Source organism: Narcine bancroftii, unplaced genomic scaffold (assembly GCF_036971445.1).
Source record: "Narcine bancroftii isolate sNarBan1 unplaced genomic scaffold, sNarBan1.hap1 Scaffold_105, whole genome shotgun sequence".
Lineage (NCBI taxonomy): Eukaryota > Metazoa > Chordata > Chondrichthyes > Torpediniformes > Narcinidae > Narcine > Narcine bancroftii.
The window spans coordinates 636,393-660,021 of record NW_027211821.1 but is presented as its reverse complement, the minus strand read 5'-3'; the positions used below and the strand labels follow the sequence as shown (position 1 = coordinate 660,021).

The following is a 23,629-nucleotide window of genomic DNA, read 5'->3' as shown; positions in this document are numbered from 1 at the left end:
AACACATTTTGACATACTTTGCTTCCCCTCCTCCATTGTTGTCACATTCGTGTGGGTCCCACAGATTAAGAACCAGACCAAAGCGGAGGTACAAAGCACACATTTATTTCGGGGATGGAAACAGAACAGGGTTGATATGTTAGGCAAGCCTCTACACTTCTAATTAGGAGGGAGAAACCGACAGAGACGGGGAAATTACATGAACATACACATTCAACATTCAGGATCAAGGTGATAAAAGGTGAGGAGGAATGCAGTGGTCATTGTCAGAGGTACAGACAAGAGATTCTGTGAGCCAGATAGGTATACCCGCATGGCGTGCTGCCTCCCTGGTGCAAGGGTACGGGAATATCTCAAATCGGGTCCAGAGTATTCTGAAAGGAGACTGTGAGCAGCCTGATGTCTTGGTACATGCCTTATTGGGTACCAATGACATAGATAAAAAGAGGGAGGAGGTACTAAAAAAGGATTACAGAGAGCTGGGATAGAAGCTAAGAAAAAGGACCGCCAGGGTGGTGATCTCTGGATTGCTACCTGTGCCAAGTGCAACTGAGGACAAAAATGGAAGGTTAAGACAAATGAATGTGTGGCTCAGGGGCTGGTGTAAAAGACAGGGTTTTGGCTTCTTGAATCATTGGGATCTCTTTTGGGGAAGTCATGACCTTTACAAGAAGGATGGGTTACACCTAGACCCAAAAGGCGTCAATATATTGGCAGCTAGGTTTGGTACAGCCGTCGGATGTGGTTTAAACTAATTTGGCAGGGGGATGGGAACCTGTATGATAGGGCAAAGGACAGGAAAGATAAAATAGGAAAAGTTAGGTTGGGCAGGGAAAGTAAAAAAATCAGAAAGAGCAGGGAAGGTAAAAAAAGCTCATTTGAATGCTTTATATCTTAATGCAAGAAGCATTCGGAACAAGGTAGATGAATTGGCTGTGGACATTGAGACAAACAAATACGATTTGATTGGGATTACAGAAACATGACTGCAAGGTGGGCAAGCCTGGAAACTTAACATCCCGGGGTATACGATATTTAGGAGGGATCGGCAAGAAAGAAAAGGGGGTGGGGTAGCATTGATGGTGAGAGAAGGGACCGACACGATTGACAGAAAGGATATTAACTCGGAAGGTACCGAATCTATATGAGTAGAACTGAGGAATAGCAAGGGGCGGAAAACGTTAGTGGGGGTGGTATATAGGCCTCCAAATAGTAATGTAGAGGTGAGGGAAGGCTTAAAAAGAAATTAGATAAGGGAACAGCTGTCGGAGACTTTAATTTACATATTGATTGGACTAGCCAAATTTGTAAAAATACTGAGGAGGAGGAGTTCCTTGAATGTTTACGGGACGGTTATCTAGACCAATATGTCGAGGAACCAACTCGGGAGCAGGCCATTTTAGACTGGGTATTATGCAATGAAAAGGGGCTAATCAGCAATCTTGTTGTACGAGGTCCTTTGGGTAGGAGCGATCACAATATGATCGAATTCACACTCGACATGGAGAGTGAAGAAATTAAAACCGAGACTAAGGTCCTGAATTTAAATAAAGGGAATTATGATGGTATGTGATGGGAGTTGAGTAAGATTGATTGGGTGGTGTTTATGGTGGGGGGGGGGGGTTGACCGTGGATAGACAATGGAAAGCATTCACAGATCTAATGGAAGAATTGCAGAAATCGTTTATACCAGTTTGGCATAAAAATAAACCAAAAAATGTGACTCAACCGTGTATAACAAGGGAAATTAGAGACAGCATTAGGTCCAAAGAGAGAGCATATCAATTGGCCAAAAAAGTACCAAATCCGAAGACTGGGAACAGTTCAAGATGCAGCAAAGGAGGACAAAGGGATTAATCAAGAGGGTAAAAATAAATTACAAGAGTAAGCTTGTGCCAAACATAAAAACCAACTGCAAAAGCTTTTATAGATATGTCAAGAGGAAAAGATTGGTGAAATCCAGAGTAGGTCCTTTTAGAAATAGAAGTACCTTTAAAGAAATTGCTTGAGACAAATATTGAGAACAAAGAACATTTATTACAGCAACAATGCAAAGTTGGGTGCTTCCCCTTACCCTGGGAATACACACATACACTGGGGCTCACCCAACTTTTATACAGTAAATTTCAGTATCAGAATACCCTCCCCCTTACATTCTTCTGCCCCCTGGATGGGTTTGGCAGAGGCAATCCTTCCTGCCTACATGCAGTTTCAGTAGACTTGGAGGACCAGGGGGTATCCTGTCGGTGTCTTCGTATGCCATTATTCTCATTGTCCTTATTCACATCCTAGCCCTTGTCCCCATTCACACCTTCCCCACTCTCAGGGCTACAGTCCCTTCATCTGCAGGGTTCGTTAATCTTGTCTAGGATTTACTAGTTAAATATGCATACTTGATAAATCTGTTGTATGGCTTACTAATTATATTTGTATAACTTGCTAATACTGTCTAAGGTCTTCTAATTATTTATGCAAGCCTTGCTAATTCTATCTGGGGCTTGGCCACCCTTATCTCGTTCAGACTAACTCTACTTCTATTCTCAATTGTCTGTCCTTCTCTCCTTCATTCAGTGAACTTGCTGGTGGAGGAGATTCTTATCTTACTCAGACAGTGTCAGCTTCCTGCCTTCTAATATCCATGTCTCATGTTGTTTGCACTGGCTTCATTCATTTACTTATGTATCAATTTTATTTTCTTCATTTCTTCATGTTCATATTGCAATTTCAGTTTTTCTCATCTCCAACAGTCCCTTGCGGTCAGAATCAGGGGAATATATAATGGGGAATAAGGAAATGGCAGACCAATTAAATTCTTACTTTAGTTCTGTTTTCACAAGAGAGGATACAAATAACCTCCCAAGGATGTTGGGAAACATAGAGCTGAAGGAAGGGAGGAGCTGAAAGAAATCAGTATCTCTAAGGACATGGTCTTGGGGAAATTGAAGGGATTGAAGGCCGATAAATCCCAAGGGCCTGATAATCTACATCCTAGTGTACTTAAGGAAGTGGACATTCTGAATTATTTTCCAGAACTCAATGGACTCAGGATCAGTGCCCATGGATTGGAGGGTAGCTAATGTTATCCCACTATTTAAAAAGGGGGGTAGAGAAAAAGCAGGGAATTATAGGCCGGTGAGGCTTACATCAGTAGTGGGCAAAATGATGGAATCCATTATTAAGGATGTAATAGCGGAGCCTATGACTAGCAGAGAAGGGATCGGACAGAGTCAACATGGATTTACAAAAGGAAAATCGTGCTTGACAAATCTATTGGAATTCTTTGAGATGGTGACAGGTAATATAGATGGGGGAGAGCCAATGGATGTGGTGTACCTGGACTTCCAAAGGCCTTCGATAAGGTCCCACATAAATGTCTGGCATGCAAAATCAAGCCTCATGGGATTAGGGGCAAGGTATTGATGTGGATTGAGAACTGGCTGGCAGATAGAAGACAGAGTGTTGGGATAAATGGCTCATTTTCTGAGTGGCAGGCGGTGACCAGTGGGGTGCCACAGGGATCTGTATTGGGACCCCAGCTGTTCACAATTTACATTAATGATCTAGATGAGGGGATTAGATGTAATATCTCCAAATTTGCAGATGTCACTAAGCTAGGAGGGGTTGTGTGGATAGAAGAGGGGGTCAGGAAGCTCCAGTGTGATTTGGATAAATTGGGGGACTGGGCAGATACATGGCAAATGCACTACAATGTGGATAAATGTGAGGTTATCCACTTTGGTAATACAAACCGGAGGGCAGATTACTATTTGAATGGCAATAGATTGGGAGATGGGGAAGTGCAGAGAGACCTAGGGGTTCTTGAGCACCAGTCACTGAAGGTGAGCATGCAGGTACAGCAGGTGGTTAAAAAGGCAAATGGTATGTTGGCCTTCATATCAAGAGGGTTTGAGTATAGGAATAAGGATACCTTACTGCAGCTGTACAGAGCCTTGGTGAGACCCCACCTGGAGTATTGTGTGCAGTTTTGGTCACCTTATCTAAGGAAGGATGTTCTTGCAATGGAGGGAGTGCAGAGGCAATTCACGAGGCTGATACCTGGAATGGCAGGAATAACTTATGAGGAAAGATTGCGCAAATTGGGATTGTACTCGCTGTAGTTTAGAAGATTGAGAGGGGATCTCATAGAGACATATAAAATTCTGGCAGGACTGGACAGAATGGATGCAGAAGGGCTGTTTCAAATGGTGGGGGAGTCCAGAACCTGGGGCCATGGTTCGAGGATAATAGGCAAACCATTTATGACTGAGATGAGGAGGAATTTATTTACCATGAGGGTGGTGAATCTGTGGAATTCATTGCCACAGAGGGCAGTAGAGGCAGGTTCATTGAATATATTTAAGAGGGAATTAGATATATTTCTTCAGTATAAGGGAATTAGGGGTTACAGAGAGAAGGCGGGGATGGGGTACTGCACTTTAAGATCAGCCATGATCTCACTGAATGGCAGAGCAGGCTCGAAGGGCCAAATGACCTACTCCTGCTCCTATCTTCTATGTATTTATGTAAGCTATATGGGGAAAACACCACTGTCAACTATTCTGCCTTAAAGGAGTAATTATATTCAAATGGGCAGTAGATCAAGAGATGGAAACAGTGAAATCAGACAGAGGTGAGTGGCTGCTTAAATTAGAAACATTCGTTTTTTTTTATTTATATTTTTTTATTTTTCACACCATAAATCACATTAACCATGATACACATTTTTTCCTTTTCACACATATACAATGTCATTTTCTCCCCCCCCCCTCCTCCCCATCCACCCTCCCCACCTACCCCCTCCCGTCCATTTAAGGTATAAAATCTAGGATACATTAAAGAAGTCAGACAATGTTGTCATTCAATAAAAATACACCAGAAATTCCACTGAGTCCATTCTTTTCATTTCCTTTTCCTTCCGTTAACTTAGGTAGTAATTGTCCCCGGTAGGTTTTCGCAATTGTGTTTAATATAAGGCTCCCATATTTGTTCGAATATTTCAATATTATTTCTTAAACTATATGTTATTTTTTCTAATGGAATACATTTATTCATTTCTATATACCATTGTTGTATTTTCAAATTATCTTCCAATTTCCAGGTTGACATAATACATTTTTTTTGCTACGGCTAGAGCTATCTTAACAAATCTTTTTTGTGCATCCTCCAAATCAATTCCAAATTCTTTGTTTTTTATGTTACTTAGGAGAAAGATCTCTGGATTCTTTGGAATATTGTTTTCTGTTATTTTATTTAATATCTGATTGAGATCTTCCCAAAATTTTTCTACTTTTTCACATGTCCAGATTGCATGAATTGTTGTTCCCATTTCTTTTTTACATCGAAAACATCTATCAGATACTGTTGGGTCCCATTTATTTAACTTTTGAGGTGTAATGTATAGCCTGTGTATCCAATTATATTGTATCATACGTAACCTCGTATTTATTGTATTTCTCATCGTTCCAGAGCATTACTTCTCCCATGTTTCCTTTTTTATCTTTATATTTAAATCTTGTTCCCATTTTTGTTTAGTTTTACCATTAGTTTCCTCATTCTCCTTTTCTTGCAGTTTAATATACATATTTGTTATAAATCTTTTGATTATCATTGTATCTGTAATCACATATTCAAAGTTACTTCCCTCTGGCAAACTCAAACTGCTTCCTAATTTATCCTTCAAGTAGGATCTCAATTGGTAATATGCCAGTGCTGTATCCTGAGTTATATTGTATTTATCTTTCATTTGTTCAAAGGATAATAATCTATTTTCTGAAAAACAATTTTCTATTCTTTTAATCCCTTTTTTCTCCCATTCTCTAAAGGAAAGGTTATCTATTGTAAAAGGGAGTAACTTGTTTTGCATCAATATTAGTTTTGGTAATTGATAATTTGTTTTATTTCTTTCTACATGAATCTTCTTCCAAATATTGATTAGATGATGTAATACTGGAGAACTTCTATGTTGTACCAATTTTTCATCCCATTTATATAATATGTGTTTAGGTGTCTTTTCCCCTATTTTATCTAATTCTAATCTAGTCCAATCTGGCTTTTCCCTTGTTTGATAAAAATCTGATAGGTATCTTAATTGTGCGGCTCTATAATAATTTTTAAAGTTTGGCAGTTGTAGGCCTCCTTGTTTATCTTCTTTGGCTTGGCTTCGCGGACGAAGATTTATGGAGGGGGTAAAAAGTCCACGTCAGCTGCAGGCTCGTTTGTGGCTGACAAGTCCGATGCGGGACAGGCAGACACGATTGCAGCGGTTGCAAGGGAAAATTTGTTGGTTGGGGTTGGGTGTTGGGTTTTTCCTCCTTTGCCTTTTGTCAGTGAGGTGGGCTCTGCAGTCTTCTTCAAAGGAGGTTGCTGCCCGCCAAACTGTGAGGCGCCAAGATGCACTGTTTGAGGCGTTATCAGCCCACTGGCGGTGGTCAATGTGGCAGGCACCAAGAGATTTCTTTAGGCAGTCCTTGTACCTTTTCTTTGGTGCACCTCTGTCACGGTGGCCAGTGGAGAGCTCGCCATATAACACGATCTTGGGAAGGCGATGGTCCTCCATTCTGGAGACGTGACCCATCCAGCGCAGCTGGATCTTCAGCAGCGTGGACTTGATGCTGTCGACCTCTGCCATCTCGAGTACTTCGACGTTAGGGGTGTAAGCGCTCCAATGGATGTTGAGGATGGAGCGGAGACAACGCTGGTGGAAGCGTTCTAGGAGCCGTAGGTGGTGCCGGTAGAGGACCCATAATTCGGAGCCGAACAGGAGTGTGGGTATGACAACGGCTCTGTATACGCTTATCTTTGTGAGGTTTTTCAGTTGGTTGTTTTTCCAGACTCTTTTGTGTAGTCTTCCAAAGGCGCTATTTGCCTTGGCGAGTCTGTTGTCTATCTCATTGTCGATCCTTGCATCTGATGAAATGGTGCAGCCGAGATAGGTAAACTGGTTGACCGTTTTGAGTTTTGTGTGCCCGATGGAGATGTGGGGGGGCTGGTAGTCATGGTGGGGAGCTGGCTGATGGAGGACCTCAGTTTTCTTCAGGCTGACTTCCAGGCCAAACATTTTGGCAGTTTCCGCAAAGCAGGACGTCAAGCGCTGAAGAGCTGGCTCTGAATGGGCAACTAAAGCGGCATCATCTGCAAAGAGTAGTTCACGGACAAGTTTCTCTTGTGTCTTGGTGTGAGCTTGCAGGCGCCTCAGATTGAAGAGACTGCCATCCGTGCGGTACCGGATGTAAACAGCGTCTTCATTGTTGGGGTCTTTCATGGCTTGGTTCAGCATCATGCTGAAGAAGATTGAAAAGAGGGTTGGTGCGAGAACACAGCCTTGCTTCACACCATTGTTAATGGAGAAGGGTTCAGAGAGCTCATTGCTGTATCTGACCCGACCTTGTTGGTTTTCGTGCAGTTGGATAATCATGTTGAGGAACTTTGGGGGACATCCGATGTGCTCTAGTATTTGCCAAAGCCCTTTCCTGCTCACGGTGTCGAAGGCTTTGGTGAGGTCAACAAAGGTGATGTAGAGTCCTTTGTTATGTTCTCTGCACTTTTCTTGGAGCTGTCTGAGGGCAAAGACCATGTCAGTGGTTCCTCTGTTTGCGCGAAAGCCGCACTGTGATTCTGGGAGAATATTCTCGGCGACACTAGGTATTATTCTATTTAGTAGAATCCTAGCGAAGATTTTGCCTGCAATGGAGAGCAACGTGATTCCCCTGTAGTTTGAGCAGTCTGATTTCTCGCCTTTGTTTTTGTACAGGGTGATGATGGTGGCATCACGAAGATCCTGAAGCAGTTTACCTTGGTCCCAACAAAGCTTGAAAAACTCATGCAGTTTGGCATGCAGAGTTTTGCCGCCAGCCTTCCAGACTTCTGGGGGGATTCCATCCATACCTGCTGCTTTGCCACTTTTCAGTTGTTCGATTGCCTTATATGTCTCATCCAGGGTGGGAACCTCATCCAGCTCTAGCCTTAGGGGCTGTTGAGGGAGCTGGAGCAGGGCGGAATCTTGGACTGAGCGGTTGGCACTGAAAAGAGATTGGAAGTGTTCTGACCATCGGTTGAGGATGGAGATCTTGTCGCTGAGGAGGAATTTGCCGTCTGAGCTGCGCAGCGGGCTTTGGACTTGGGGTGAGGGGCCGTACACAGCCTTTAGAGCCTCGTAGAAACCCCTGAAGTCGCCAATGTCCGCGCTGAGCTGGGTTCGTTTGGCGAGGCTAGTCCACCACTCATTTTGGATCTCCCGGAGTTTGCGCTGAAGATGGCTGCATGCGCGACGGAAGGCTTGTTTCTTCTCTGGACAGGACGGCTTTGTAAGGTGAGCCTGGTGGGCAGCTCGCTTCTTTGCCAGCAGCTCCTGGATTTCCTGGCTGTTTTCGTCAAACCAGTCCTTGTTTTTCCTGGAGGAGAAGCCCAGTACCTCTTCAGTGGATTGCAGTATGGTAGTTTTCAACTGATCCCAGAGGGTTTCAGGGGACGGGTCCGTGAGGCGGTTGCAACGTCGAGCTTTGCTTTGAGGTTTGCCTGGAAGTTTCCTCTCGCTTCATCTGACTGCAGGTTTCCAACATTGAACCTCTTTCTGGGGGCTTTATTGTTCCTGGGCTTTGGCTTGAAGTGAAGGTTGAGCTTGCAGCGAACCAGCCGGTGGTCAGTGTGGCATTCCGCGCTAGGCATGACCCTGGTGTGGAGCACATCTTGTTTGTCACTTTCTCGCACCAGGATGTAGTCCAGGAGGTGCCAGTGTTTGGATCGGGGATGCATCCAGGTGGTCTTAAGGCTGTCCCTCTGCTGAAAAAGGGTGTTTGTAATGACAAGTCGCTGTTCTGCGCAGAGCTCCAACAGGAGGCGCCCATTGTCGTTGCACTTGTCGACGCCATGCTTGCCCAGGATTCCTGGCCAGGTTTCTGAGTCTTTGCCGACACGAGCGTTGAAGTCGCCCAGGATGACAACCTTGTCGGCTGTAGGGGTACGTTGGATGAGGTTGCGCAGGTCGGTGTAGAACTTGTTCTTTTCTGCTGGTTCCGCCTGGAGGGTTGGAGCATAGACACTGATGAGGGTGATGTGACGCTTGTTTTGAAGTGGGAGTCGCATGGACATGATTCGGTCCGAGAGGCCTGTCGGAAGGTTTTCGAGTTTGGAGGCAATGAAGCTCTTGACCATGAAGCCTACACCAGATAGGCGTCGTTCATCCGAAGGCTTGCCAGACCAGTAGAGTGTGTAGCCCGCGCCGCGTTCTTGGAGGCTGCCTACATCTGCCAGGCGGACTTCACTGAGAGCGGCTATGTCGATGTCAAGTCTGAGGAGTTCATGTGCAATGAGAGCAGACCGACGTTCAGGTCGGTGGCTGTCAGCCTTGTCTAGCATGGTTCTAATGTTCCAGCATGCTAGCTTGAGTTTGTGAGCATCTTTTGAGGGGGAGGACGTGGAGGGGGAGGACGTGGAGGGGGAGGACGTGGAGGAGGAGGACGTGGAGGGGGCGGACGTGGAGGGGGAGGACGTGGAGAGGGAGGACGTGGACCTGTCCTCGGGCCTGCGCAAAGGAGCTTTTAGGTGGAGTGCAGTGCGCGCAGTACTGGCCCCACCCTTTACACCCATGGTTCGTGTGCCGTGGCCAAGCAAGCTGGGACGTGGCAGCGAGGTCCTTGGGTTGTAGGTTTTATATCGGAGTGGCCTTCTCCTATGCAGGTTTCTTACCCGGGCTGGAGGGGCCTGCCTCCCCTCCTAGGTTGGTCCATACTGCCCGGACCGGGGCCGAGGCCGCTGCAGTTCACCCTGTGCCTGGATTGGGGCCGCCGCCTCCCACTCTCTGCCCGGATCGGGGCCTTCGCCTGCCCCACTCGACCGAGGCCGGGGCCGCCGTCTCCCCCTTGCTCCTGCCCGGATCGGGGCCGCCGCCGTATACCCTTCGCCCGGACCGTGTCCGGGGCCACTGCTGCTCTCCCTGTGCCCGGACTGGGGCCGCCGCCTCCCACTCCCTGTCCGGACCAGGGCCTCCGCCTGCCTCACTCGACCTTGTTTATACCATTCTGTTAATTTATCTAGTGCTATCCTCGGTTTCCCCCTTTCCATAAAAATTTCCTTATTATTTTCTTTAACTCCTTGAAGAATTTCTCTGTCAGTTGTATTGGCAATGCCTGAAATAGGTATAATATCCTTGGAAAAATGTTCATTTTAATACAGTTTATCCTTCCTATTAGTGTTAATGGTAAATCTTTCCAATGCTCTAAATCATCCTGTAATTTTTTCATTAGTGGATAATAACTGAGTTTATATAGTTGGCCGAGATTTTTGTTTATTTGTACACCTAGGTATTTTATTGCTTGCATTTGCCATCTAAATGGTGATTCTTTCTTAAATTTTGAGAAATCCGCATCATTCATAGGCATTGCTTCACTTTTATTTACGTTGATCTTGTAACCTGACACTTCTCCATATTCCTTCAATTTCTTATATAATTCTTTTATTGATAGTTCTGGTTCTGTTAAGTATACTATAACATCATCCGCAAATAAACTGATTTTATATTCCTTGTCTTTTATTTTTATCCCTTTTATATTATTTTCTGTTCTTATCAATTCTGCTAGTGGTTCTATAGCTAACGCAAACAATAAAGGTGATAGTGGGCATCCCTGTCGTGTTGACCTGCTTAAGTTAAATTGTTTTGATACATGTCCATTTACTGTCACTTTCGCTAATGGTCCCCACTCTCTCGCAATGTCCTGCTAATGAATGTCCTGCATCCTCCTTCCCCCTTGGTTTCCTCCTGTTATCAGGCACCTGGATGGACCCCACACTGTTGAAACTACCCATGTTCTCACTGATCTCTCTGCACCTCTGCTCTCCATCCAAGGGTCTTGGTTGTCTTGTGGGGCTGGTGGAGAACAAAGCACCAACTCAAGGAGATGGGGAGCAGTACAGAGACCCCCAGCTCCAGGAGACAGGGAGAACCACAGAGATGCCCAACTCTGTCAATCGGATCATCAGTTGCAAGGTGCAAGGAACTCTCGGTCCTGCTGCACGTGGGGCAGGTGTGGCCCGTCCCCACACCTCCACCCTGGCAATTCCCAAAACAGATTTCCTATTCATGTGGGGGTCCAAAATGGATAGAGTCTGGAGAAGGACCATGTATGTTCAATCAATGGGGACAAGGGTGTAACCAGCATGGCCATCATTGTGTGTGGCTGTCCATTGAACCAAAGTGCAAGGGCACCAAATGCCGCTATGTGCTGAGGTTCTACCTGGCTCAGATGTTGCGAAAGAGTGGTCTGGCCCTGGTGCTGCTCAATGACCCAGTCAACAGGACTTTGCCCCTTCACCTTCCTGGGAACGGTTTCATAGACAAACACTTTTGACCACAAGTCTGTCAGGCAGTGGTCAGCAGAGAATTGCTGACACAGAGACTCCAGGACTTGATGGGATACTGCGGGGTGGTCCACGGAGCAGAGCATCCAGAGACAGACATCCAGAACTGCTGGAAAACCAGAAACTCAGTGAAAGATGCCCTTCAGTTTGCCTGAAACCCAGATGGGAGTAGCAAACACTAGAAGACATCTGTCTAAAGCAAAGAGAGGAAGATTTAGGGGAGATATCAGGGGTATTTTCTTTTACCCAAAGTTGTGGATGCCAGGAATGCCTTGCCAGGAGTGAAGGCCAAAACATTTGGGGCATTTAAGGGGCTCTTAGTCACATTGAGGGGCTGAGACCAAGGAATATATTCTCCAACAGCAGAGGGTGGCAGTAACCACAAGATATCAAGATGGTGGCAATGAAGCTAAACAGAGACCACCTAAGGCGACTGTGCACCCGGCTGCAGGAATTTGGACTTACTATAAACCTTACTTATTGCCAGTTCAGGCTGGAAATGTTTGACTTCCTGGGGCATCAAATCAACAGGCACAGAACTAAGCCCCTGCTTGAAAAGGTAGAGGCTGTTCAGTGCTTACCCAAACACACCATAAATTCACCAGTACAATTAATTTTTATAACCAATTCATACCAGTAGTGGCCCACATCATGCGGAGAAAGGTAAAGACATTACCTGGGACAATGAGGATTTGGAGGTGTTCCAGAGGGCCAAGGACGCACTGGCCAACACCATCCTTCTGGTACACGCCAGGCCAGATGCACCCACCACTCTCACAGTAGATGCTTCCAGCACAGCAGTAGGGGGCGCAATGGAGCAATTCATTGAAGGGCAATGGCAGCCCCTGGCCTTCTTGAGCAGACACCTCTGGCCACCTGAACTCAACTACAGCACCTTTGGCTGAGTGCAATCGGTGTTGTATCTGGCAGACTGAGGCAGGTATTCTGACCACAACTTCACAGTGGGGAGAATGTTTCACGGAGATGTACGAAAAAACTGTGCAAAAACATTGTGACACTGGGTTAACGGCAGGGAGAAGGTTTAACACTAATGTACGATAAACTGTCGGGAGAAGGTTTAATGATAATGAGATAGATACTGAGACAATGGGTTTACAGCAGTGAAAAGGTTTAACTGTGATGTACAATAAACTATGGCAGAAGCAGTGACAAATGGTTCACATTGGGGAGAACGTTTAACTTAATGTACGATAGACATGGCAGATATTGTGACAACAAGTTCACAGTAGTGAGAAGGTTTAACGGAGATGTACGGTGGACTGTGATGGATACTGTGAAACCGGGTGCACATTAGTGAGATGGTTTAATAGTGAGGTTCAATGAACTGTGGCAGGTACTGTGACACCGGGTTCACAGTGTGGAGGAGGTGTAAAGGTGACACATGATACATTGGTGCAGATACAGAGACACAGATTTAACAGTGGGGAGAAATTTTAATGGTGATTTTCGGGAGACTGAGGCAGATACTATTTCACCGGGTTCACAGTGGGGAGAAGGTTTAACGCTGATGTATGGTTGACTGAGATAGATACTGTGAAACTGGGTAAACAGTGGGGAGAGGAATTATTGGTGATATATGGTAAACTGAGGTAGATATTGTGACACCGGGTTCACAGTCGGAAGAAGGTTTATCAGTGATGTAAGATAAACTGGGGCAGATACTGTGACACCAGGTTCACAGTGGGAAAGAGGTTTAACGGTGATACACAATTCAATGTTGCAGATACAGTGATACCGGTTTCACAGTAGGTAGATGGTTTAACATTAATGTACGGTAGAATTAGGTAGATTCTGTGACAGTGGGTTCACATTAGGGAGAAGGTTTAACAGTGATGTATGATATAATGTGGCAAATACTGTGACAATGGATTCACAGTTGAGATATAGATCAACGGTGATGTACGATAGACTGAGACAGATAATTTGACACCAGGTTCACAGTGGGAAGGAGGGTAAACAGTGATACACGATTCATTGTTGCAGATACAGTGATACATGTTTCACAGTAGTGAGAATGTTTAGTACTCATGTCCAATAAACTGTGTCAGATACTATGACACAGTGTTCACAGTGGGGAGAAGGATTAACTGTGATGTACAATAAACGCTGGCATAAACTTTGACAAATTGTTCACATTGGGGGATAAGGTTCAACGCTGATGTATGGTAAATTGAGATAGATACTGTGTCACCAGGTGCACAGTGGGGATAAGTTTTAAAAGTGATGTATGGTAGACTGAGGCAGAAACTATGATACAGTGTTCACAATGGAGAGAAGGTTTAACTGTAATGTATGATAAATGCTCGCAGAAACTTTAACAAATGGTTTACATTGGGGATAAAGTTTAACGGTGATGTACAGTAGACTGAGGCAAATACTGTGACACTGTGTTCACAGTGGGAAGAAGATTTAACGATGATATACGGTGAATTGAGGTAGATACCATGGCTCTAGGTACACAGCGCGGAGAAGGTTTCATGGTGATGTACGATAGACGTACGCAGATACTCTGACACCAGCTTCACAGTGGGGAGAATGTTTATCGGTGATGTACGGTGGACTGAGATAGATACTGAGACAATGGGTTCACGGGAGTGAAAATGTTTCACATTAATGTACAATAAATTGTGTCAGATACTGTGACACTCGATTCACAGTGGGTAGAAGTTTTAACGTTGATAAACAGTAGACTTAAGTAGGTACTGTAACACCAGGTTCACAGCGGGAAGAAGGTTTAACCTAATGCACAATTAACTGTGTCAGATACTGTGACACCAGGTTCACATTGGGGAGAATGTTTAACAGTAATGTACGATAAAATGTGTCAGATACTGTGACACCAGGTTCACAGTAGGGAGAATGTTTAACATGATGTACAATAAACTGTGTCAGATACTGTGACACCAGGTTCACATTGGGGAGAATGTTTAATAGTAATGTACGATAAATTGTGTCAGATACTGTGACACCAGGTTCACAGTAGGGAGAATGTTTAACATGATGTACAATAAACTGTGTCAGATACTGTGACACCAGGTTCACAGTGGGGTGAAGGTTTAACAGTAATGTACGATAAACTGTGTCAGACACTGTGACACCAGGTTCACAGTGGGGAGAATGTTTAACAGTAATGTACGATAAACTGTGTCAGATACTGTGACACCAGGTTCACAGAGGGGAGAATGTTTAACAGTAATGTACGACAAACTGTGTAAGATACTGTGACACGAGGTTCACAGTAGGGAGAATGTTTAACATGATGTACAATAAACTGTAGCAGATACTGTGACGCCAGGTTCACATTAGGGAGAATGTTCAACAGTAATGTTCGATAAACTGTGTCACATGGAGGAGTCACGTGATGGAGTAGTGGCCAGTCGGGGAACTCCAGCCCTTTCTGGAAAAGTTTAAATAAAACACAGAAAACACAAAGGCACAAACACAAAAATTAAAATAAAGTGAAAGTAAAGGTGGGAAGAAAATGGCAGCGAAGAAAGAAAAGTCGAAAGCAACGGGAAGAAGAGAAGAAGAAAAGACATCAGAAGAAGAAGGTGAAGGCCTTACCTGTCCGAGGAAGCCCGCTGTGGAGAGAGAAGCCCGCTACCTCAGGTCAGTCAAAGTCCCGAGCTCGGGACTACAAAAATGGCTCGCGGAGCCAAGCAAAAGTGCACAACTGCGCTGGCGCGACTCCTCGCACATGCGCGATGCGCAAGACAAAAAAAAAACACTGACGGGAGGGGGGATCAGCTGAGGAGTCGATCTCCACAGCTGAGAATGACAGCCACAGCACAACATCAAGAAGAGAACATAGAAAACAACGAGAACAAGAAAGAAGAGTAAAAATAAATCGAGGAAACAACAGATGAGCAACCCAGAGGAAGAAGAAGTAGAAGAACACAGAGAAATGGAAGAAGAAGGGAAGGGCAAGACAATGGATATATTTTTTTAAAGAATATATGGAATCAGTAAAAGAATGGCAATTACAAGAATTTAATGAAATAAAAAGAAGAATTAAAAGTACAGAAGAAAAAATGAATAGATTAGAGATGATCATGTCAGATATAGGAAAAAAATACAAATTCATCAAACTGTGGGGTCAGAGTTTGCCTTCCACCTGTCTTGAAAGGTCCTGTTTTCTGTCTTTCGTTTGGCCATTTTTCGTAAGGGGTTTATTACACGTGAGTTTGGCGACAGGTCGCAGATCCTAATGAAAGTAAAGAGAGGAGGTGGGGACGATTAGCGGGCTGACGGGTCAGTGCCAATGCATTTGCAAAGCATTCTGGGATTTGTAGTATTAGCTGTGCATGCGCTATACTGGCACGGCGGCCAGCGGGCCAGCTCTAATACATATTTGATATGATCTTGCGGGCCAAATATAATTATATCACGGGCCAAATTTGGCCCGCGGGCCTGAGTTTGACATGTGTGATCTAAGGCGTCTGTGCACTCGACTGCAGCAATTTGGACACTATAAACCTTACTTAGTGCCAGTTCAGGTTGGAAACGTTCGACTTCCTGGGGTATCAAATCAACAGGCATGGAACTAAACCCCTGCTTGAAATGGTAGAGGCTGTTCAGTGCTTCCCCAAACCCCCCATAATGAAGGGGCTGCAGGAATTCACCGGTACAATTAGTTTTTATAACCAATCCATACTGGTAGTGGCCCACATCATGCGGAGAAAGGTAAAGACATTACCTGGGACAATGAGGATTTGGAGGTGTTTCAGAGGGCCAAGGACACACTGGCCAACACAATCCTTGTGGTACACGCCAGGCCAGAGACACCCACCACTCTCACAGTAGATGCATCCAGCACAGCAGTAAGGGGCGCACTGGAGCAATTCATTGAAGGGCAATGGCAGCCCCTGGCCTTCTTGAGCAGTAACCTCTGGTCACCCAAACTCAACTACAGCACCTTTGGCTGAGAGCAATTGGTGCTGTACCTGGCAGACTGAGGCAGGTAACCTGACCCCAGCTTCACAGTGGGGAGAATGTTTCACGGAGATGTACGATAAATTTTCACAAACACTGTGACATTGGGTTAACAGCAGTGAGAAGGTTTAAAAGTAATGTACGATAAACTGTGTCAGATAATGTGACACCAGGTTCACAGTGAGGAGAAAGTTTAATGGTCATGTACAGTAGACTGAGGCAGATACTGTGACACTGTGTTCACAGTGGGGAGGAGGTTTAAAGGTGATGTATGGTAAATTGAGGAAGATACCATAACACCAAGTGTACAGTTGGGATAAGGTTTAACAGTGTTGTACGGAAGACGGAGTCAGATACTGTGACACTAGGTTCACAGGGGGAGAAGCTTTAATGATCATGTATGGTTGACTGAGACAGACACTGTTACACTGGGTGCACAGCAGTGAGAAAATCTAACAGCAATGTACGATAAACTGTGCCAGATACTTTGATACCAGGTTAACAGTGAGGATAAGGTTTACCAGTGATGTACAGTATATTGAGGTTCACAGTGGGGAGAATATTTAAGGGTGCTGTACGGTAGACTTTGGCAGAAACTGTGAGACCGAGTTCACAGGAGTGAGAAGGTTGAACAGAGATTTACGATAAGCTCTGGCATATACTGAGACACTATGTTCACCGTTGGAAGAAGATTTAATGGTGATGTAAAAAAAACTGTGGCAGATAAAGTGACACAAGTTTCACAGTTGGGAAATGTTTAATGGTGATGTACTAAAGACAGAGGAAGATACTGTGACCCAGGTTCATAGTGGGGAGAAGGTAATATGGTGATGTATGGTAGACTGAGACAGATACTGTGACACCAAGTTTACAGTGGGGATAATGTTTAACAGTAATGTACGATAAATTGTGTCATGTACATTGACACCAGGTTCACATTGGGGAGAATGTTTATGGTAAGTTTGGTAGAACTTGGAAGATACTGTGACACCGAGTTCAGACTATTGAGAAGGTATAACAGTGATGTACAATAAACTGTGGCAGAGACTATAACACTAGGTTCACAGTGAATAGAAGGTTTAACTCAGATGTGTGGTGGATTGAGACAGATACTGTGGCACTGGGTTCACAGTCGGGAGAAGGATTAACAGTGATGTACAATAAACTGTGGCAGATACGGTGACAACAGGTTCACAGTGGGGAGGAAGTTTAACGGTGATTCACGTCACACTGTTGCACATACATTGACACTACATTCACAGTGTGGAGATGTTTAATGGTGATGTACGGTAGACTGGGACAGAAACTGTGACACTGGGTTCAGAGCAGTGAGAAGGTTAAACAGTGATGGGCATAAAACTTTAGCATACACTGTGACACCAGGATCACAGTGGGGACTAAGTTTAAAAGTGATATACGGGAGACTGAGGCAGATACAGTTACATTGGGTTCACAGTGGGGAGAGGGTTTAATAGTGACGTCCAAAAAACTCTGGCATATACTGTGACATCAGTTTCACAGTGCGGAGAAGGTTTAATGGTGATACATGGGAGACTGAGACTGATACTGAAACACTGGGTTCACAATGGGGAGAAGGTTTAAAAGTGATGTATGTTAAACTGGGGCAGATACAGCGACACCGGGTTCACAGTAGGGAGAAGGTTTGCATTAATGTACGGTAGACTTAGGCAGATCCTGTGACAGTGGGTTCACATTAGGGAGAAGGATTAACGGTGATTTTCGGTAGATTGAGACTGATACTATGACACAGGGTTCACAGTAGTGAGAAGGTTTAACAGTGATGTTCGGTAAATGTTGGCAGAAACCATGAAAATGAGTTCACAGAAGTGAGAAGGTTTAATAGTGATGTACGATAAACTGTGGTAGATACTGTGCTACCAGATTCACAGTTGGGAGAAGGTTTAATGGTGATGTACGGCAGACTGAGCAAGATACAGTTACACCGGGATCTCAGTGGGGAGGTTTATCAGTGATGTATGATAAACTTTGGCAGAACCTCTGAAAACAGGTTTCCAGTGGAGATAAGGTTTAACAGTGATTTAACTGTGGCAGATACCGAGACACCAGGTTCAAAGAGGTGAGAATGTTTAACTGTGATGGATGGTTGACTGAGGCAGGTACTCAGACCCCAGGCGTACAGTAGTGAGAAGGTTTAACAGTGATGTACAGCAGACTGAGGCAGATACTGTTACACCGGGTTCACAGTGGGGAGAAGGTTTAACGGTGATATACAGAAGAAAGAGGAAGATACAGTGAGACTGGGTTCACAGCAGTATTAAAAAGGTTTAACAGTGATGTACAATAAACTACAGCAGATGCTGTGGTATCAGGTCAACAGTGGGGAAAAGGTTTAACGGTGATGTATGGTATAATGTGGCAAATACTGTGACACTGGATTCACAGTTGAGAGATAGATTAACGGTAATGTAGAGTAGACTGAGGCAGATACTGTGACTCCGGGTTAACAGTGGGGAGGAGGTTTAATGGTGACACACGATAGATACATTGTTGCAGATACAGTGACACAGAGTTCACAGTGGGGAGAAATTTTAATGGTAATTTTCGGGAGACTGAAACAGATTTGTGAAACTGGACACACAGTGGTGAGAAGGTTTAACAGTGATGTACAGTAGAATGAGGCAGATACTGTGAAACCGGGTAAACAGTGGGGAGAGGATTTAGCAGTGATATACAGTGGACTGAGGTAGATATTGTGACACCGTGTTCGGGAGAAGGTTTATCAGTGATGTAAGATAAACAGAGGCAGATACTGTGACAACAGGTTCACAGTGGGGAGAAGGTTTAATGGTGATGTACAACGAACTCTGGCACAAACTGCCACACAGGTTCACAGTGGGGAGAAGGTTTAATGTTGATACACGGGAGACTGAAACAGATACTGAGACATTGGGTTCACAGTGGGGAGAAAGTTTATTGCTGATGTCCGGTGAACTTAGAGAGAAATTGTGACACTGGTTCAGAGCAATGAAAAGGTTTAACAGTGATGTACGATAAACGGTGGCAGAAACTCTGACAAAAGGTTTCCAGTGGAGATAAGGTTTAAGAGTGATGTAAGATAAACTGTGGCAGATACTGAGACACCAGGTTCACAGAAGTGAGAATGTTTAACGGTGATGTATGGTTGACTGAGGCAAGTACTCTGACCCGGGCTCACAGTAGTGAGAAGGTTTAACGGTGATGTACAGCAGACTGAGGAAGATACTGTTACACTGGGTTCACAGTGGGGAGAAGGTTTAAAAGTGATGTATGATTGACTGAGGTAGATACTGTGACACCAGGTTCATAGAGTGGAGAAGGTTTAATAGTTGTGTAAGGAAAACTGCAGCAGATTCAGTGACACTGGGTTCATTGAGGGAAGAATTTTATTTTTGATGTGACGGTAGACCACAGTGGGGAGAAAACAGTGATGAACTGTGTCAGATACTGTGACACCAGGTTCACAGTGAGGAGAAGGTTTAACAGTGATGTACAGTTGACTGAGGCAGATAATGTCACAGTGGGGAGAATGTTTAACAGTAATGTACGTTAGATTTTGTCAGATACTGGGACACCGAGTTCACATTAGAGAGAAGGTTTAACAGTGATTTACAATAAGCTGTGACAGATACTGTGACACCATGTTCACCACGGTAGGAAGAAGGTTTAACGATGATGTGAAATGAACTGTGGTAGATAAAGTGACACCAGGTTGACAGGGGGAGAAGGTTTAACAATGATGTATGGGAAACTGAGACAGATATTAAGATTATGCCTTCACAACAGTGAGAAAGTTTAACAGTAATATACGATAAACTATGATAGATACTGTGACACCAAGTTCACATTGGGGAGAATGTTACACAGTGATGTACGGTAGATTGAGGCAGATACTGGACTCCGGGTTTTCAAGGATTGCAGAGGGATTTGGGCTGCTTAGAAAAGTGGGCTGAAAAATGGCAGATGGAATTTAATGCTGATAAGTGTGAGGTGCTTCATTTTGGTAAGAAGAATCAGAATAGGACATACGTGGTAAATGGGAGAGCATTGAGGAATACAGAAGAGCAGAAAGATTTAGGAGTAACGGTACATCGTTCCCTGAAGGTAGAAACTCACGTGAATAGGGTGGTGAAGAAGGCTTTTAGTATGCTGGCCTTTATCAATCATTGCATGGAATATAGGAGTTGGGAGGTGATGTTGAGATTGTATAAGACGTTGGTGCGGCCTAATTTAATATGGAGTTCTGTGTGCAGTTCTGGTCGCCTAATTACAGGAAGGATATAAACAGAGTGGAGAGAGTGCAGAGAAGGTTTACCAGAATGTTGCCTGGGTTTAAGCATCTGGAGTATGGGGAGAGATTGGACAGATTGGGTCTTTATTCTTTGGAGCGTAGAAGGTTGAGAGGGGATTTGATAGAAGTATTTAAGATTATGAAAGGGATAGACAGAATGGATGTGGATAGACTATTTCCGTTAAGAGGAGGAAAGATTAAAACAAGAGGACATGAGTTAAGAATTAAGGGGCAGAGGTTTAGAGGTAACATGAGGGGGAACTTCTTTACTCAGAGAGTGATAGCTGTGTGGAATCATCTTCTGGGAGAAATAGTGGCGGCGGAGTCAATTGTATTATTTAAGAAAAGGTTGGACAGGTATATGGATGAGAAGAAGATGGAGGGTTATGGGCATTGTGCAGGGAGGTGGGACTAGAAAGGGGTGTTTGGTTCGGTGCGGACTAGAAGGGCCTAATGGCCTGTTTCCGTGCTGTAATTGTTATGTTATGTTATGTTTACAATGGGAAGAATTTTTAAAAAATGATGCCCATTACACTATTGCAGATACATTGACAGTGGGTTCACAGTAGGGAGGAGATTTAAGGGTGATGTATGGGAGACTGAGGTAGATACTGTGACACCAGGTTTACAGTGGGGAGAATGTTTAGCGGTGATGGACGGTAGACTGAGGCATATAGTATTACACCAGGTTCACAGGGGGGAGAAAGTTTAACGTTGATGGACTATAGACTGAATCAGAAACTATGAGACAGGATTCATATTCGTGAGAAGGTTTAACAGTGATGTTCAATTAGCTGTATCAGATACTTTGACATCAGGTTCATATTGGGGAGAAAGTTTAACAGTGATGTACGGTAGAGGGAGGCAGATGCTGTAACATCAGGCTCATTGTATTGTTCATTTATCTTAATTACAACATCTAATTTATATGCTCCATTTTTTTGTGGCAATTTCTAAACATTCCATGAACTTCAATTCTAATCAGATTTTGTTCATTTAAATAGGTCACCACTAAAACCCCAAATCGTTTGGTCTCTTAAGTACACAGCACAAAATTAAATTCTTTACCTGGGTTTGGTTCAACGCCACTTCAGTCTCCTTCATTATTTTTTCAGACCCTCGTTTTGAGCTTTCTGCTTTGCCCAGCCGATTCGCCAAATGGGCATCCAACTCTGTCTTCTCAGCTTGACCCAACGTCTCCTCTGTAAACTTAAGGAAACCAAGGAGACCAAAGTTAAAATTTTCACATTTGCATTTTCAAACACAAAAATGACGCTGTGACTTGCAGTTTCACATCATAATCCCACTTGCTAAACTTGCAAGCAACTGCACCGCATCCTACAGCTGGAAAATTGCAAGAGAACTGCTTGGTTAAAGCAAAGATTCTACCCCGTCACCCCATTAAAGGCCTCCAAGTGAACAACAGATAGCAACCTGAAAGTTAAATACAAAGATCTGTATCAGGAATATTAACGGGCTGTTAAAAAAAAATTATTTCTGTTATTGAAAGAAAACTCCTCAGGGAACACCAGGCTCTTGTTGAACAATTCCTGTTGTATTCCTCAAAATGGTTTGAATCTTGATTTCAAACAGAGTCATTTGGTGAGATTGTTGGTCCAGAACAAACCCTGCCCACACTCTCCCCTAAATACCTGCAAAGTCCTGGTCCAGCTCTGCTCCATGCTAAAGCGATCAGAGCTTTTCTGAAGAGATAACGGACTTCAGATGCTGGTACGTTGAGTCAAAAACACCCTAATACTTCCTTGAACAACACGCCTCTCTCTGAAAACCAACAAGAACCTTCCAGAACAGTAATTATTTACCTTTTGAGCACCAAACCTGGTTTCTGTGCAGAGTAGAAGAATGGCGTGCAACCAGTGAACTTGGAGGAATGAGAAGTGAGATTGAACAATGAACCAAAGAACTTTCCTGAACTCACACACACATTACACACATGTGCACTTAGAATTAGAGGGGGGGAGGTAAGTTAGGTAAAGTAAGTTAGTAAAATAGTGATAAGTTAAAGTGTAATTCCATTTTCATGTTTAAAGATAATTAAAATCAGCTTTTGTTTAAGTCCCCATTTGTCTTGGTGAATATCTACTGCTGCTGGGTTTTGGGATCCTCTGGTCTTGTAACACAGCATCAAGCTTCAGAACAACCCGAATTCTTTAGGTTATGATAATAGTCCATTAATGGGTCCCGGCATCTTTTGAAAATTATTAATTGACTGTTCATTAATTTTTTGTAAATATCAACAAGACATAATATCATTTCACTGTTGTGTATGTGTCGTTGGATAATTCCCTTTACATTCAATCAGGTTTAGAGTTTTGGGTGCCGTATTTGAGAAAAGATGTGCTGGTGTTGGAGAAGGTCAGAGATGATTTACTGGAATGATATCAGGAATGAAAGGGTTAGTGTATGAGGAACAATTGTCGACTCTTCGACTGTGCTAGTTGGAGTACAGAAGGATAAGAGAGACCTCAGCGGCATTTCAAATGCTGGAAGGCCTGGACATAGTACATATGGCAAAGATATTTCCCATGGTAGGAGATTCTAGAACAAGGGACATAATTTCAGGATAAAAGGGTGTCAATTTAAAACAGATGTGGAAAAATTTATTTGTCAGTGGGTCGTGAATCTGTGGAACTATGATCACTGGGTGTATTTCAGGCAGAGATTGACAAGTATTTGATTAGTCAAGGAATCAAGGATTAAGGGGAGAGAGCTGGGCAATGGGGCTGAGTGGAAGAATGGTGGAACAGACTCGACGGGCCAACTTATGCTCCTATATCTTGTGATCTATATCCTGCAGAAGACCTAGACAACCCTCCTCTTGTATTCCATTCTCAGAAAACAGTCTGCATCATGAGTTTATGTCACGTGAACCCATTTCTGATTGAATTCCATGTTAAGTAACCCAATGCAAATTCTGCATTGAGAGGACTGCAGCTTCCAAATTAAAAAAATATATTATGGAACAGCTCAAATGAGATTTCTTGCTTCTTTTTT

The 23,629-nt window shown here is 43.9% G+C and overlaps 1 protein-coding gene across 1 annotated transcript; it reads right to left on the bottom strand.

The window, feature by feature from the left end:
- Positions 1-8,348: 8,348 nt before the first annotated feature.
- On the bottom strand, positions 8,349-21,813 carry LOC138750204 (craniofacial development protein 2-like). Its single transcript, XM_069912340.1, has 2 exons — positions 21,683-21,813; positions 8,349-9,015 (listed from the first exon to the last, which is right to left on the bottom strand). Exons 1-2 carry the CDS (start codon positions 21,716-21,718, stop codon positions 8,440-8,442), a joined length of 612 nt encoding a protein of 203 aa, XP_069768441.1. The 5' UTR covers positions 21,719-21,813; the 3' UTR covers positions 8,349-8,439.
- Between the last annotated feature and the right edge of the window lie 1,816 nt (positions 21,814-23,629).

Bases quoted from the DNA above. Each gene is read 5' to 3' on its own strand.
- LOC138750204 (XM_069912340.1), bottom strand. From the start codon at position 21,718: ATGAAGGAGACTGAAGTGGCGTTGAACCAAACCCAG. The intron at 9,016-21,682 runs GTAAAGAATTTA...CCAACCCTCCAG, and splicing joins TGGCGTTGAACCAAACCCAG to GCGGAACCAGCAGAAAAGAA.